The sequence below is a fragment of the Pagrus major genome, chromosome 12 (genome assembly GCF_040436345.1).
Source record: "Pagrus major chromosome 12, Pma_NU_1.0".
NCBI lineage: Eukaryota > Metazoa > Chordata > Actinopteri > Spariformes > Sparidae > Pagrus > Pagrus major.
The window spans coordinates 15,348,735-15,366,454 of NC_133226.1; the positions used below are offsets into that span (position 1 = coordinate 15,348,735).

Genomic DNA, 17,720 nt, shown 5'->3' on the forward strand with positions numbered 1-17,720 from the left:
GTAATGTGGAGGTTTGGCGACACAAAGCTGTTTCCCGGCTCGTAATAAGCTCACGTACGCAGACGAACGCTACTATGTAAGTAGATTAAAACGCGATAATTTCATAAAAGTCATTCACGTAATTTAATGAGCGGTGGAAAATAGAAAAGTGTTTGTGACGAAAGTGCGACTGGCATCGGAGGTGGGAGAGCCTAGCGGTGTATTGTGGGAGAGACAGAAGCTACAGACCAGAGGCACACAATATGTGTTGGCTCTCGCCGAAAAGGAGGCAGTATTCTTCAAGCTAAATCATGTAATGTAAGCGGCGAAAGGAAAGCGATTTCGTCTTTTCATCAATTAAAGGAAAATCACTCGATCGGACGAACCATGTCCAAGCCAGGCGAGAGAAACAGATTGAACGAGGACCATGGCAGAAAGCAGAGTTCAAGTAAGCTTGTTCTTTTTTTCCTCTTTCTCCACAGCCCTCCTAATGCCTGTTTTCCGTAACTGGGATATATTACGCTAGATCCCGTTTTTGCTCTCACTTGGTGTTACCCCTGCCACCAGAGCCATGCATCTGTAACGTTTGGCTGTTGGAAAGTGTTGGGGGCTGGTAACGGGACCGTGTTTAGCCTTGCCTCACGATAGCTCTCCTCTCCTTGTCGCTCGCCTGTCGTTTCAGGTTTGGCGAACGGCATGGACAGTCATCCCGTCTGCGGCTCGGCGGAGAAGCGGAGTCACCACTGGAGAAGTTACAAGTTGATCATCGACCCGGCGCTGAAGAAGGGATCACACAAACTGTATCGCTACGATGGACAGACTTTCAACATGCCTGTAAGTGGACCGCGTTTGACGCGGCGGAGCGGCTACAATAGTAACCGAGTAGCCGACCTCCATGATAGGTTACAATGTGGCTGTGTTGCCGGGGCCGGCCACGGGCATGTTCCAGCATCTTGGGGAGCAGTGTCGGAGGTGTTCATTTTAATGTGACACCGCGTCCGGTTTGTGTAGAACTACTTCGCAACAAGTTCTCCCCTTGTGAAGTTGTGAATGGGATGGATAACAGTGTTGTGTCTCCCCCTCCCTCCCTCCTCTCCTACAGAATCCTGGGATGCCACCAGTGGACATCGTCCGGGACCCGAGGATCGGTCGTCTCTGGACTAAGTACAAAGAGACGGACCTACCGGTGCCGAAATTCAAGGTATCTACCGTGACAGAAAGCGCGAAGCCCGCTTTTTCCTGTGGGAAAGGGGTGCTGTCAAAAGTTGCAGACACACCCCCTTCATTCATCTTTGGGATGTCGAGTGAAAGCATGATCATCGGAGGGCTGCTGAACCCAGAATAACCTCAGTCTGATGCATGCAGGCTGGATTTGCATGACCATCGTTACTCATCCGGCACTGTTGTTTTTAATCTCAGCTGTCATGGATGACCCCACATGGTGCAACATTAACCCCGAAAGCACTCCCGACATTAACCCCTCTCCTCCTCCTCCTCCTTCTTCTTCTTCTTCCAGATCGATGAGTGTTACATCGGCCCCGTGCCTCCAAAGGAGGTGACATTCGCCCGGCTCAACGACAACATCAGGGAAGGATTTCTAACCGACATGTGCAAAAAATTCGGAGACATCGAGGAGGTCGAGATCTTGTACAATCCGAAGAACAAGAAGCACCTGGGGATTGCCAAAGTTGTTTTCGAGACGGTGAAAGCCGCCAAGGTGGCCGTGCAGTCGCTGCACGACACGTCTGTTATGGGAAACATCATCCACGTGGAGCTGGACCCGAAAGGTAAACAGAGCTTCAGCCATTCAAGGAGGCGACGTGTAACCTACATTTGTGCACGATCGAGCCCGCCGGAGCTCTCCCGCTCAGCAAAACAAAAACTCGACGTGACATGTTGCCGTGTTTTGATTCATTAGGAGGAGGACGGCAGTCACGTGCGTACATTTACGTGCGTTGCCTGGTAACGCGGATTAATTGAATTTCATTGAATGTGAGGCTGCTCCCACAGGCCCAGAGCTGAGGGTGCTGTGTACTCCCACTGTGCATAATTTCAGACCTGTAAACAAACACAAAGCAATCTGTCTCTGTTGAGTCACATCTGAACGAAAACACTCCAAATTTTAGTGAGTTGTTTTTTTTTTTTTTTTATCTTCAATGAGACTGACTCTTTTTGGACTGATGCAGCCTCAGCTTTAGTGGAAACACTTGTGCTCATTTATGTATGTTTTTAATTACAACATGTGTAGTTGTTCTCTGGAAATGGATTTTTTTTAAAGAGTCTAAATAACTGTTGTGGTTTGCAAGTGTTTTTTGAGCCATGTTATTATTACAGAACATGATTGAGTTCTACAGTTTACAGTTTATATGTATTCACACATAAACAATATAGATTATTAGTTTGGCTGTTTTTCAGAATAATTCAGAAGTGTGTAGGGCTGCAAACTGAACCGAAACATAACCAAAATTGCAATATCCAAATCCAGTTTATTTTTAATTTTTTGGATAAAAGTAAAATGTGTAATAAAACAGCATTATGTTGAAGTACTGTAGTGCCACAGAAAGGCCTTAGCCTGCAAAACCTTGTTCTTCACATGTAAGAAAGCAACACAGCTGTTCACATCGTCATGATTTATAATAGTTTTTCAAGTGGAAATGAAAATTCTGATGCAAAACTGATCAGTCCCACTAATCGTGAATCACATCGCAAACGCTTCTGTCACAATAATGACAAATCACTTTTTTTTACCATATCGTCCAGATCTAGAAGTTTGTACTCGGAAAGGAAACTACACATGGGTGTGTTGAGATTGTTGTTGAAATCATGTCAAGTTAGTTTTATTAAAATTTTGCTTGCATAAAGTTTTACAGACTTTGCATCAGACCCACACATGTTTCCTGTTCTGCAGGTGAGAATCGCCTCAGGTACTTCCAGCTCCTGATGAATGGCAGCTACACTCCGAAGACCCTGCCTGTAGGTGGAGAGGAGGCCAGAGAAGTTTCCCCTCGAAGCCTGGCAGAAGCCTTACTGGTAAAAAAAACCAATATTATGTAAAATAATTCACTTGGTTGGTTGTTGTTAGATAATAGTATGATGAAGAACAGCTTCGGCCGGGTTTTGTAAGGTCAGCCTGGAGAGCAGTTGCATACTAGTGTGTAGATGTGTTTACTGAATTGTAGGAAAAAAAACAACTTGCCAATCTGAGGTGACGTCCTTATCTGTAATCCGTTTTATCAGTGCAGCAGGTGGTGGAGTAGAGTGGAGGAAATGTTATCCTGACCCTCGCCTGTGGACTGAAATCACAAAGCCAGTGAAACATGCACTTTAACCCAGTCATTGTGTCGAGATACTCTTATCCACTTATTGCTCTTCACAGGTGTACACAGTGAAAGTAGTCGTTAATTTCAACATTTTACTACGATTGCACTGAAGTTACATCCTGAAGTCTTCAGTGACAAAAATTTAGGGGTCTTTATCATTTTTTCCGCTGTCAGAGGTTATATCAATGTGACACCTTGATTCATCTCTACCCCGTTTCTCTCCTCTAAGGCCTGCGAGCCGATCCGCAGGTTGTCGGAGAGCAGTGTGTCCGCTGTTGGAGGAGCATTACCACCCAGCAGCTCGACCACTCCTCTGTCCCTGGAGACGGGCTACTCCAGCCTAAGGCAGGACACGCCCCAGTCCCAGGGAACCCCTCATACCCCACGGCAGACTGGTACGCCCTTCTCTCAAGACTCAAATTTCTCCAGTCGGCAGTCCACGCCTGCGTACCAGTCCGGCCGGCCCGAGAGCTCCGGGGGTTACAAATCTCGGAGACACGAGAGTAAGTTCCAGGATGCGTACAACCGCAGACCGGAGAGGCCTCAGTACCGCAGCAACATGTACCGAGGCACGACGTCCGAGCAAGCTCCCTTCAAACAACTCACCCCACCTGAACCTCCACCTTCCACCCCCTCTTTCACCTACACAGCGCCTCCTCCTGCAACACCCAACTTCAAGTCTGCCTTCTCGCCCTACCAGGCTCCTTTACCCCCTGCGTTCCCACCTTCGGAGCCTGCTTTCCATCACCCCACCCAAAGGGAGGGTGAGTACCTCCGACCGCCTCAGCCGCCTCTGGCAGCTGACACTGACTTTTTACCTGTGAAGGATCGACCAGAAACTCCTCCGATCCCAGAGCCCCCGCCGGAGCCCTTGCCCCATCCAACAACCCCTCCTCCACAAACGCCAGAGCACTGCCCCTCACCTGGTTCCCCCGCACTGGATCCAGAGCGCAATAGCCTGGATTCTCGCATCGAGATGCTCCTGAAGGAGAAAAGGACAAAATTGCTGCCGTTCCTGGAGGAGCGAGACTCGGACACTGAGGTGCGAATGGAGGGGAGTCCAATCTCCTCCTCTTCCTCTCAGCTTTCCCCGATCCCCCCTTACACAAGCGGCTCCCAAGGCGGCCAGCAGAACTCCCGTCCCACTAGCACAGGCTTGGAGGACATCAGTCCAACCCCACTGCCAGACTCAGAAGATGAAGAGCCGATTCCTGGAACTGCCTCCCTGCTCAGGAGAATCAGCTCTCCTGTCCAGGAGAAGATGAGCAACAGTGACCTCAAGGACGGACATTTTCGAGGCCACACTCCCACTGATAAAATGGACACGGTAAGACACAAACTCTTTCTCTCACGTTTGCATGAGCATAACTGCCTGTTTACAAGAAAAGGGCACCCTTTACGAGCTAAATGCCACTAAAACAAGCTTGTTTTGATAGATGGATGAGTTGATAGTCGCATGCCACCGATGTATACTCGCACCTGTGAATGACAGTTTGACTGAGGACACAGGAAGCAAGGTCTAGTTTCAGCGAAAGGTGGTAGTAGTAAAACTTTCCCTCGTTTCATTGTGCCTTGAAAAGGAAGTTCCGGTTTCACAACAATCCACATATGAAGGCACCATGAAAAAAGGTGTTTACTGTTTCAGTTGTCCGATTTTTGCAAAGAACAAATATGATATTAAAGGAGCATTATGTAGTTTTGGGGAATACATTTTAATCAGAAGAGAAGGAGCTTCGCTGACTGTTTGTTTGTATGCCTAAACAAATTAGATAAACAACTCTGTTTATTTTCCTGACTGAATAAACACACTGACCCTAAAGAACAACACAGTTTCATACCGGTTTACTTTGTTTATATGTGGCGGACCCTGACACCTTTCTAGCGTCAAACAGTGTTCTGGGGAGCTTATTTTCCTCTGAGAACAGCTTGTTTATTCAGTTATGGACAAAATAAATATATCTGAGTTTGTATTATTAACTTATTTATATTGTAAATATTAAAATTCAGAGTTTGAACTTCTTTAAAACTACATAGTGCACCTGTAAACTACAAAGTATTTGTCTCAGGAAAAAAAGTGTATTTGTAAGCACAATAATGTCTGAAAATGTGTATAAAAGATATAAAGTTCCTTGTCAGCAGTTGAACTAAGTAATGAATGAAAAGTTTTAGATGAATTACTTGCAGCTTCACAAATCCTCTTGCATTCATACGAAGTCGTTTGAAGTCACAGTAACACCATCTGGCCTGTGTTGTTGTATTTCTACACTTTGTGCTTTGAAAGGAGAAATAAGAGCCGTTCCGCTGTTGGGGAATCAAATGCTCTTGTGTTTCCTCTTTCTAACACTCACCGCACGCTCATTCGGAGGGAAACACAGTTTGGCTGTTGGCCCCATTCAGCACCGCCACTTCCTGGTTGTGCTGAGCCTGACAGTCAGGATTGGCCACAGCGTCTCCTGTCTCACATTTCAAGTTATCACAAAGCAAGCCGTGCAAACAGGTCATTTGGGTAACAACGCCACTCCCATGCTGAGTTTACTTAGTTTCATTTCTGCAGTGGTTGTAACAGAGATCCTCTGATAATAACAGAGAGCAGGAGAGAAAGTTCAGAGCTATTATCCACTGTGGTTTTAGGAATAAATAGTCTGCTGTCTTGACCAAACAGCTCTGTTTGGAAACATGCTGACCAGCGACATGGGTCAGTTGTGTTTGACTGTGCTAGAGCTAATACTAAACTTTGAACTCAGATCAGCCCTCAAATCATTTGTTGCTCTTATTTTGAATAACTTCAGAACTTTCTGGTATTGATCAAACCATGTACATTATACAGCACCGAGTACTGTAGCTTGGTCAGATTCATAATCATGTTGAATTATTCTTTGATCAGATTTCCCGATTCTGAAGTTTTGACTTCTGCCAGGCAAAGATCTTGCATTGCTGCTTTTTTTAACATTTGCAAACTTCACCTTCTTTTGTTCAAAAATAATTACAATGTTGTGTAGACATATGTTTGTTTTTCTCAAAGTAAGAAAAAAATATCATTGTTACTAATAGTCACGTATTGTACAGAACTAGTATTGGAAAAATGTTAAATTATATCCATAAGGTTCAGATGGACAAAACAGTTTCACTCTAGGTCCACTTACTTGTTTTTTCCTGAACTTTTTGACTTTATCTCAAGGTCTTCCCAGGGTTCATGCAAAGTCTTGAAAGTTTGGAAAATGCTTAATTTTAACTCAGGTTAGCACTATGCATAAATAAAGTTGCAACAATGAGTAGATTTATTGATCAGTGGATCGAAAAATGTATTTGTCTACTATTTTGATAATTAATTGTTTAAATAATTTTTCAAATTAAAAACCTTCAACTATTGCTGGTTAGAGCTTCTTAAATGTGAGGATTTGCTGCTTTTCTTTGTCATTAATGACAGTAAATGAAGAGTATTTGGAGTTTGGCCTGTTGGTTGGACAAAAGAAACATCATCATCCTGTTTGTTTTGTCAGAATAAGTGGACATCAAATAATCATGATCAAAACATACAATCAAAGTCAATACGAACAGCTGGTAAAGTAAACAAAGTAACAATACACATTGATTGCTGTGGACATAGAAGAATGCTGGTAACTTTATTTTTTTGCAAATGCATTTATATTAACAACTTAGATGTGATGATAAAGGCTTTCAGAGTCTGTAAGTCTTTTTTGACTCACTTCAGAAGTAGATAGTGTTTGCTCAGCTTTCACAGAGTTGAAATCTGCACCGAGCCCCTGGCATAGCTGCACTTGTGTAACCTGTGAAAAACGTGTCAACCATGCATAGTTCTGACAGGCTGTCCCGTGTCACACAGGGTCATCAGTCGTCAGGAGAGGACATGGAAATCTCTGACGATGAGATGCCAGGTACTCCAATCACCGGTGGCGAGTGTGGTAAGGGCATTGTCGTAAACTCTGCAGTGTCCCCGATGCAGACCATCACCATCCCTCCTCCCGGCTTCCCCCCTCTCCCGCACCAGGCCGGCTTCCCCATCCCACATCCCCACCTGGCCCCCCACTCTGCCGTCCCGGGACATCCTGCTCACCTGGCAGCTCATCCTGGAGTGTCTCACCACTTGCTGGCACACATGGCCCCCTACACTCACAGCATGGTGCCACTGATGCAGATGGAGCTGATGAACTGCTTGCGGTGGGAACAGTGGAGCAACGTGCCCATGTCCTTCCAGATGCAGCAGCAGATGTTGAGTCGAATGGCTCAGACGAGAGGGCCCTATCCTTATCCACATTTTATAGACAGTGGTGCATCTTTCGGGGGACCCTATGCGCCTCTGTCGATGGGTGCGACACCTGCTGGCAGCGCGGGAGCACCCGGACAACAGTGGCAGCTTCCCAGTATACCAAAGTTCAACCCTACTGTTCCTCCTCCTGGATACGAGGGTAAAAAAGAGGATCCCCACAAGGCCACCGTCGACGGGGTGCTGCTGGTTATCGTCAAAGAACTGAAGGCCATCATGAAGAGGGACCTCAACCGCAAGATGGTGGAGGTGGTGGCCTTTAGAGCATTTGACGACTGGTGGGATAAGAAGGAGCGCTCAGCGAAGGTAAGTTTTATCCTCTCAGCTTCCAAGTGACAATACGGTGTTACTTACAGAAGCATGTGTGTGGGAAACATGTACTGACTTCTAACTGTACCTCCAAAACAGTCCATATTATAAGATTTAATTACAAACAGGAGAAGCTATGAGTTGCAGTGACATCAAGCACCAATAATCAGTAGGAAGTAGTTTGTTCATCAATTTATCAATCAAAATATAATGCTTTTTGCAGAATATTTAAAAAAGAGTATTTAAAACATCTTGACATTGATCATTTAAACTGAACTATATGAGCACAGAACTCTTGTTTATCCATGTTGAATGTCACATTTGTCAACTACCTGACAAAAAAGCTCTTATTTGCCTCGCCAGTCTTTAGACTTTCCCCTCCTTCCTTCCCCCACCCTGAATGGCACATGGGTAAGAAAACCCCCCCAAAATAAATCAATAAATAGGTAATGTATACAAACACAACGAATCGGTGTTGATCACAAGAATTTTACGTTATTAGTAAGAATTATTGAATTAAAAAAAGGTGATGTTTTGAAACATTTTACGAGGTTTCTCACAGATTGTGGTTGTGTTGCTGTTAGCGACAAAAATAATAAATATAATAAATAAATAAAATAATCAATAACGGTTTAATTGATTTCTGAAGGTAAAATGTCAAATATTTACTGTTTTAAAATTCTCAGATGAGAGGCTTTGTTTCCTTTGTCTGTTTGATATCATGTTAGATTAAACACTTTTGAGTTTTGGACAGTTGATCAGACAAAACAAGCCAATTAATGTCTCCAGGGGCTCTGGAAAAGTTGTGATGGGTGTTTTTCACAATTTTTGGGTAGTTTGTAAACTAAACAATTAAAAAAAATGACTGATTAAATGGTCATGAAAATCAACACTTGTTGCATTTACATCTGAAGCAGCTTTTGTTTCATGAATCTGAACCGAAGTCAGTCACAAACAGTAAGATTTCAGTGATTTTTGTATTGTCGAGTATAGTGACATAAAAATCCTCTTCTTTCCTCCCAGGCGTCTTTGACTCCAGTAAAGGGTACGGAGGGGAAGGAAGAAGAGAGGCCCAAACCCAAAGAGACGATGGGTTCGAGTCTGCTGGAGAACTGGAACAAAGGCGAGGGACTTGGTTACGAGGGAATGGGCCTGGGAATCGGTTTGCGAGGAGCCATCCGCCTGCCCTCCTTCAAGGTGAGCTTTGAAATTTGTCAGAATATCAAGGGAGTTCTTTTTTCCCCTCCAGTTGCACTGCTGGTTGATGTTTAATGATCACTTGTTGTGTTCAGGTGAAAAGGAAGGACCCACCTGAGGCCACATCAACAGGGGACAACAAACGAGCCCGGCCTTCAACTCCGGTTGATGACGAGCTGGAGGATGAAGGTAACTACCAACACGGCAGATCAGATACTCTTCAGTGTGAACATTTACACTTGCAGGTCTCTGTTTTCTTCCTGCCAACGGCTCATTTGTCTTGTTGTTCATTTCTCTCAGACCGGGATCGAGACCCAGCTGAGCTCCCTTCGGACGATTCCAAAATGGACGCCGACGGGTCTTTAGCAAAGCGACGGCACTCGCGACCACTTGAACTGGACAGCGAGGGGGAGGAAGAGGTGGATACATCTGGGAAGGAAGAGGAGTCATTGTCCGAACGGGAGGAGGAGCCTAATGAAACAGAGGCTACCGATAGGCTGTTGTCGGGCAAAGTACGCTCTCCACAGTTACCTTTGATTGAGAATCTGTTGGATCATCTTTTACAATTTTGGTGCATTTTTAATACACTTTTATGATTTCTGATCATCTCTTAGGAAAGTGGCGATGAGGAGGGTGATGATGAAGACTCATCCAGTGAGAGCGCTTCCTCGGATTCGTCCGATGACGGTACTTTAAATATGAAACAACAGCATCTGGTTGTTTTTTGTCCGCGTGTTCCCTGTGATGTATCATCTCTTTACCTCCTTTCTTGCAGAACATGAGAGTTCATCTTCCTCCAAGGCCAGCTCCGACTCCTCGGGAGAAAGCGAAGACTCCTCTGAGTACGAGTTAAGCTCGGAAGAGGAGGAAGATGAGGAGGAAGAGCGGGCGACGGCAAAAGATGCGGAGGATGCGGACAAAGAGGCAAGGACCTCCTCGTCCTCCTCATCCTCTACAAGTTCCACTTCTGATGAAGAGGAGGAGGAGGAGGCAGAGTCTAAGGCACAAAGCCCTCCTGTGGGACCGGTCTCGGAGGATAAGGAGGAGCAGAGTAGCAGGGCGGAGCTCAGCAGCAAGCCCAAACGCCGACCTCCTAGTCCTAAGGAGGAGGTGAAGGAGGACGTGAAGCCGCCGTCGCCCAAAGGGATCCCAGGTGAATGTCTGCACCTAAACATACAAAGTGTTTTATTTTTTCCAAGTATTTTGAGTTTTAGAAGAAATTAATGTCTGTCTTTTCTCGTCTTGTAGTCAAAGAGTCGGATGTCAGCTTAGACCGCAACATTCCTGTAGTGAAGTCTGAACCTCAGGAGCCTGTAGCGAACCTTCGGCCACCCACCCCCACAGGCGCCCTGCCCGACAGCGACCAGGAGACTAAAGCCAAAGGTAAAACAGAGCCTGAGGAAGTACCATGCACCCCCGGTCGACTACCCCCATCCCACTTAGAGGCAAACGCACCCGTCCCCAAATCTGCCTCCGCTCCTTTAATGCACCTCCCTCTCCCTCCTCACCCGGCACTAGACGGCCGCTCCCTCCTCCACCCACCCCCAGGTCCCCTGCCTGACCTCCCTCAGCGGCCCAGGCTCCCCACAGATGAGGACATCCCCCGCACACCAGGCAGGGACCTGATGGAGCGTGCGCGAAGTCTGGGCAAGTCCCAGAGCACAGACACGGTACCCATCACGCCTGGCAGCGACGCCCCGCTGACGGGCAGCAGCCTGTTGCTTAGCTCCCCTCACATCCCCGGTAGCCCCTTCTCGTACCCTGCACAGTCCCCCGTCCTTAGCGCTGGAGTCCCCCGTACTCCAGGAAGAGACTTAACCTTCACCCCTGTCTTCCCTGACCCCTCAGCTCTGACTCTTAATAGGAAAATCTCCTCTGAGAGCCTGGACGATAGGCCAGTTTTTAAAGAGCCTCCCATCAGTGCCCTTCCTAACCAGACCTTATCAGCTGGAGCAGAGAATTCAGCTAGTGTCCCTGAAGATTTGCCCGCTGGTCTCACTGTAGATGTCCCTGTGCCATCAGATACCGCCCAGTCAAAGAAGAAAGCTGGACGACCCAAAGGCAAAAAGACCCCAGCTGTCTCCGCAGCTGAGGAGTCTTTGGAGCTCTCATCCGAGTCCACCCCTCTGCCTCACGACGGCCTATCTGTGCAAAGGACGTCCGCCAAGTCCCCCGACCACCCAAGCCTGGACTTCAGGGAAGGAGAGGTGGAGCCTCAGACAGTCTTGCCCGCAGAAGACGGCTTCCTGTCCTACGAAGAAGAGGCACCTGTTACGGTGAAGCCTGCACGGCGGCCGCGGCGAGGCTGGGAGGAGCTGCTGCTGGGCAGCCTGTCTCCCGTCACCTCGCCGCCTCGGCCATACTTCAACCCGCGCACAGAGTTTGAGGAGATGACCATCCTGTACGACATCTGGAATGACGGCATAGACGAGGAGGACGTGAGGCTCCTGCAGATCACTTATGACAAGATGCTTCAGCAGGATAACGGCAACGACTGGTTGAATGACACGCTGTGGGTCAACCATCCTTATATCCTTTACTGCTTGACATCGGCTGATTTACACCAAATGTTATCACTAATATAAATCTTTATGTGTATGTCCAGTGAAATAACACTTAAAAAAGAGTTATTTTGTACTGTGTATCAAATAGCAGCCCCCTCTGGTGGTAAAACTGAGGAACTGCTTCTGAAGTGTTTTGGTATGCCAGCTGTGGTCCTTTTAGTTTCTTCCTTGACTCCCCTGCACCTACCAACATCCCTGGAGTGAAGAAAAAGAGAAGAGACGATGGCATGAGGGATCACATGACCGGCTGCGCACGAAGCGAGGGATACTACAAGATCGACAAGAAGGACAAGATCAAGTACCTCCAGAGCACAAAGCTGCAGTATGAGGAGCCTCCGGTCGACACACAGGTGAGCTGCAGAGAACAGATTGTGGTGAATGACTTCCTGCTTGTGAACACGTCTAACTCCGTCCTCTCTCTGCAGGGTATGAGTATCCCTGCGCAGGTCCACGCCTCCACCAGAGCTGGCTCGGAGCGGCGGTCGGAGCAGCGGCGCTTGCTGTCCTCGTTCGCGTGTGACAGTGACCTGCTGAAGTTCAACCAGCTGAAGGTAAACACAGTCTGACAGAACTTTGCTCCAGTGGGCAGTTTTTTTTTCTTCATCTGAATATCAGCTTTTCTGATACTTATAGGTGACACTCTGCTCCCGTTGTCTTTTTTCAGTTCCGTAAGAAAAAGATCAGATTCTGCAAGTCGCACATCCACGACTGGGGTCTGTTCGCCCAGGAGCCCATCGCTGCTGATGAAATGGTGATCGAGTACGTGGGGCAGAACATCAGACAGGTGAGAGGCAGCTGACTGGTTCATTCGAAGCAGGTTTAAGTGGACAATTATTACACTTTAACTTGCGTTCACTCTCAAAGTTTCTCATTAGCCAAAAATATAGACACATATTTTACATTCCACTCCAGTTGAATAGAGTTACGGTGATTATTCAGTAAGTCAGTCAAAAGAAAATTAATTGCCAACTATTTTAATGATTGATTTACTATCTCAGTCTGTTTTTCAAGACAAAATATAAGAACTTTGTTCTTTTCTTTGTCATTTATGACAGTGAATGATGAGTCTTTGGGTTTTGGGCTGTTGGTTGGACAAAAAAAAGGAACTAGAAGACGTCACTTTGGACTTTTTCTTGACATTATATATACTAAAAGATTCATCAATTATTACATTGTTACTAATCATCTTTTACTCAAGTTTGACTCCGGTCGAAAGGAGGTCATGAACTTTTCTGACTTAACAGGGGTCAAGGGTCAGAAATAGTTGATGAATCTTTTAGTTTACTAAAGCATCGTAACCAATGAAGAACACAGGCAATTATTTAGTGAACTCTATACAGCCTCTTCCCCCATGATGGAGAACTGGAACAATTCAACGTGAATGCACATATGTTGCTTGTTGCTTACATTAAAGCATGTAAGAAATGGTTACAGCCAAGCATGAGAGCTCATTCTGCTCTGAAACACCAGAGGTGATAACATGTTGACTAACAAGTGACCATCTTCCTCCGCCAGGTGATTGCGGACATGCGGGAGAAGCGCTACGAGGAGGAGGGCATCGGTAGCAGCTACATGTTCCGTGTTGACCACGACACCATCATAGATGCTACCAAGTGTGGCAACTTCGCCCGCTTCATCAACCACAGCTGCAATGTAAGGAAACATCTACACGGTGCTCCTCTAGTGTGTGAGACAGAAACACAAGCTTTGAAGCAAACTAATCCTGTCCGTCTTTTCCTCCAGCCTAACTGTTATGCGAAGGTCATCACAGTGGAGTCTCAGAAGAAGATCGTGATCTACTCCAGACAGCCCATCAACGTCAACGAGGAGATCACTTACGACTACAAGTTCCCCATCGAGGACGAGAAGATCCCCTGTTTGTGTGGGGCGGAGAACTGTCGGGGAACACTCAATTAACGTCCATTTGAGGTCAGTCCTCTTCCGGGGTGCAAAAGTGCTGTCCTCAAACTTCAAGTTTCCCCCGGACACGCACATGTCAAGATCCTGGACGAGGAAGAAGTGAAGAGGGAAGGTTCTCTTTGAGAGAAGAAACCTGCGTCCTGAACGGCGCTCTTCACATAATAAACTCTAGATTGTTTACGATTTATGGTGCTCTTGAAATGAAAAACGCGTAGTTTTTTATGTCTGCCAGTGACCCAGAATTTACTAAACACTTGACTTGCTGGTGCAGCATTTCCTCCCCTCCCCTCCCCTCCTCTCAACGTCGGACAGTATTTCAGCATGGTTCCCTCCATGTCCAGTTCTGGTTTTTGTACAGTTTTACACTTCTCATTAGTCTCATAAGCTTTACACCACACGTGGTACAAACAAAACAACACAGACTCACATGTTCAGCTGCTTACTAATGCTGTTGAGATGCACAAGCCCACCAGGAAAACGCCTCCCTGTGGGGGGGGAAGACATGGTCGGCACCAGAGCAGGTGGCGGACAACGCCGTTTCCACCCAGCAGCAGGCGGGACGGCGGCAGCGGCGTGTCGCGGCCCCCGCCACGGACTGCAACCCTGCTTTTCTCGCTCCTACCTCCTCTGCACTCTTGGAAACGAATCAAACTGTTTAAAAAGAAGCAACAAAAACTGATTTTAAATCCTGCCACAAAAAGAAATCTGGAAAAATTTGGATATCACACCTTGCGTTCACCAGCCAATGACAGATCATGCTGCTTCCTATTAGTTTATGCAAAAAGTTAAAGACGACGTGCAAAATTTGTATTAATGATATTCCAGTGTTTTCCAGTTTTGTTTAGGTAGAAAGCCCCTTTGCTTCTCGTTTCTTCAAAGACACTATATTTGTGTGTTTGTGTGTGTGAATGAGAGAACTTATCAACATATCTGAGTGTATGTGACTGTGAGTGCACTGCCTCCTGTAGGCCGCAGAGCAGAATGCCGACTAATCATGAAGAGCAAGAAAAACAACCCCAAAATCAGTTCCCGACGACATCCACCGGGCAGCGTTTGAAGAATACTTGTCAAACTAAATAATTGCTTCTCATTTTTAAGTGCCATATGAATGTGTAACTGTTTATTAACCAGGTGACAGATAGAAACATCTGTCACCTGAAGCATGTGCAAAGAACTGCTGCCTATTTTCTTTCACCGCTGTGGGTTTTCAGTCGGCTTTCTTCACCTGTGCCCGGGGCGACGGTCTCACGTTTAGATTCCTCTTCAGCTGCAGCGGTTGTTACTCTACCAGTGTTCAGACAGAAGTGTTTCTACGACCTCCGAGAGGGTCGTCCTTTCTTTATCAAGTCATTACGATAAAAACAAACAATGAATGCACTCGAGGCTTGCACTTCCGCTTCTCTCTCAGCCAATCAGTTGCCCCTTTCAAGACCAAGTCAGTCATTGCTTTTCATTCAGTTGGATTGATCATGAAGATTTTCTTTTTTTTTTTTCCACCAGTGATGTTTATATTGTATATGATTACGTGTACAGAAGATCTAAAGCTTTTTTTTTTATCTTCACAGGGGGTAACACTTTTAAGATGCATCTCTATCTTTTTTTTAACAGAAGACTGAGTATTTAAAATATTTTCAGGGATCTGTAAAAGGAATCTGAGGGTTTAAAAGGTTGTTTATTTAAAGAAAAAGGTCCACTGTGTACAGGAAAAGTCTCCACCTCCCTTTTTGAAAGATTGTTTCTTGTAGAAACGTCTTCATTTTCTGCCCATTTTGCTTTGTAATCCTAGAAATATGTACATACTGTAACTGTGAATAACTATATAAATATATATATATACATATATATATATATTTTTGTTCCCTGGGATTTGCTACACAAACACAGCTCAGAAATCTATGTGACATAGGAGGCGAGCGATGAGCTGGTAGCAGGAAATTCAGCTTGTGTCAAGCTTTGTTTTTTTTTATTTTCTGTTGTAAATTCTATGAAAAAAGTTGTTTGCGGTGTGGAGAAAAAAATAAAAAGGTGCAGAATCGGCATGGGAAGAGGATTGAAGCATCAGCCCGTTTCTCATGTCTATTTATTACACGACAAATGTATGAAAAAGGAAAAAATGGAAATAAAGCAATTTTGCATACATCCATAAATAGTGGTTGTTTTTCATTAAACACAATCAAATAAACTGTTAAATAAAATGATAATAAAAGTGGATTTATTCTTTGATGGATGATCATCAAGAAAAAAAAAAAAGAAAACTAACAGCCGTACTGATGCTGCGTTTTCATGAATGGGATCAGTGGGCAGCAGCTGACCAAACAATGACTCTGTGTCAGGCTGGTTTGATCGAGGACCCGGTCTTATGATTCACTGTCCTCCAACACACACACACACACACACACACACACAGTATGTTTCACACCACCAGTAACAAATGAAAACATTCACTGAGCAGTGTATAACAAAATGAAAAAATAAGCAGCACATACTTTTTGAAAATGTGATATGGACAGCTGAGATTTTTCCAGGTATCAGGAGACACACAGCAAGTCAAGTGGAAGTGGAGGCCTTAAAGGGACAGTTAACCCCAAAATCAAAAATCCGTATTTTTTCTCTCACCTGTAGTGCTGTTTATCCATCTAAATTATTTTGGCGTGAGTCGCCGAGGTTGGGAGATATTGGCCGTAGAGATGTCTGCCTTCTCTTGAGTGTAATGGAACTAGATGGCGGTCGCCATGTGGTGCTCAAAGCGGCGAAAAATGACATCGCAGCAACCAGGTGAGCTTACGAGAACTTACAAAAGTATAAAATGCTAAGATGGGTCGCCAAATATACTTGGGCGGCCTTTGATATACCTGGGCGGACCATCAAAATAAAGCATATGTGTGGGAGACACTGAACGTTTACATCTTTACATCCCGCGCTGCCACAAGTCTCTTGTCCGTGAGTAGACGCCCGCTTCCAGAAGGTCTGTGGATTATCTTGAGTAACCGGGTCATGATTTATGGAAAGAGACATTGCTGTTGAGTTTTCCAATGTTTTTTTTGTTTTTTTGCACTTTTGGCCCAGTGCCAAGAAAAGGCAGACACCTCTTTCCTCTGATTTTGTGGTGAGGCACAACTTCCTGTGACTTCCTGTAAGTCTGACTCAGGCCTAAAGTCTAAAGTCTCCACTCATCATTTGGTGTCCTCTTCTGCGTCGCTGCAGTTATTAATCAGTGAATTCATCTGCTGTTGTGTTTGGTCTCAGTATAAAAATCTGCAGCCTGACGTCACCTTCCCCAAACCTGGCAACCACACAGCCCAGAGAGAGAGAGAGAGAGGGCGAGAAAGAGAGAGAGGCTAACTTACAGTGTGGTCTGTGAGTGTGTGTGTGTGTGTGTGTGCCTCGAGGCCATGACAGGAGGAGGATGGTGTGATCTCAAGCAGAGAGGACGGGAGAGCAGCGAGCGGTGAATGATATCAAACAGATGAACACACACCAACACGCAGAGAGTGATCTGATTGGTCAGACGGTATCACTCCAACTGTGATCTCTTGCTTTGTTGGTCATCTTTCCAACTCCTCTGCTGAACCACTGAGAGACTTTCTGTTCAGTGAGCCAGTTAAACTTATGATTCCTCTGCAGGCTGTGTTATTTTAACCTCTCACGTCGATGCTGACACACCTCAGCCACAGATTTACAACCCGAGGGGGTCTTTTTTGCATAATAGTCATCGGCTCATCGAACAGGAGACAAGGCAGAGGAGAAAAAGGCAAATGTCTTTGAAAGCAGCAGCAATCAGGACACAGAGTGGGGACATGTAGGATTACTGTCTGATGCAGGAAATATTAAAAGTAAAGTAAAATTGTGAGCTGGCATTCAAGTATCAATTTGATTTTCATTTCTTTCTGCACACTTCTCTACATGCTGGAGTCAAACAGATGGTGCACTCACACAGGATGTTTTGCATGCTGGACGCAGGAGAGCCGGCTCATTAGCACACCAGTACCTCCATTTTACTGTGTCCTTTTCTTCACGAGCTCACCGTTCTCTGACAGCAGACCTTTTGACCTGTCTACGTAGGAAAAAGCTCAGGTGTTGCTCGTGACATTAACAGTGGCCGTGTTGCATTTAGTGGGCCATGTCAGTGAGCTAGCATGGATTTCA

At 45.6% G+C, this 17,720-nt stretch overlaps 1 protein-coding gene across 1 annotated transcript; it reads left to right on the plus strand.

Annotated features, from left to right (window-relative positions):
* Positions 1–63: 63 nt before the first annotated feature.
* Positions 64–15,721, plus strand: setd1ba (SET domain containing 1B, histone lysine methyltransferase a). The gene is made up of 18 exons (XM_073478729.1): positions 64–427; positions 662–813; positions 1,082–1,180; positions 1,496–1,766; positions 2,888–3,009; positions 3,529–4,626; positions 7,144–7,890; positions 8,917–9,090; positions 9,186–9,279; positions 9,391–9,602; positions 9,705–9,777; positions 9,866–10,243; positions 10,339–11,619; positions 11,838–12,004; positions 12,080–12,205; positions 12,319–12,438; positions 13,170–13,307; positions 13,398–15,721. The coding sequence occupies exons 1-18, from the start codon at positions 367–369 to the stop codon at positions 13,569–13,571; spliced, it is 5,487 nt and encodes a 1,828-aa protein (XP_073334830.1). The 5' UTR covers positions 64–366; the 3' UTR covers positions 13,572–15,721.
* Positions 15,722–17,720: the final 1,999 nt, after the last annotated feature.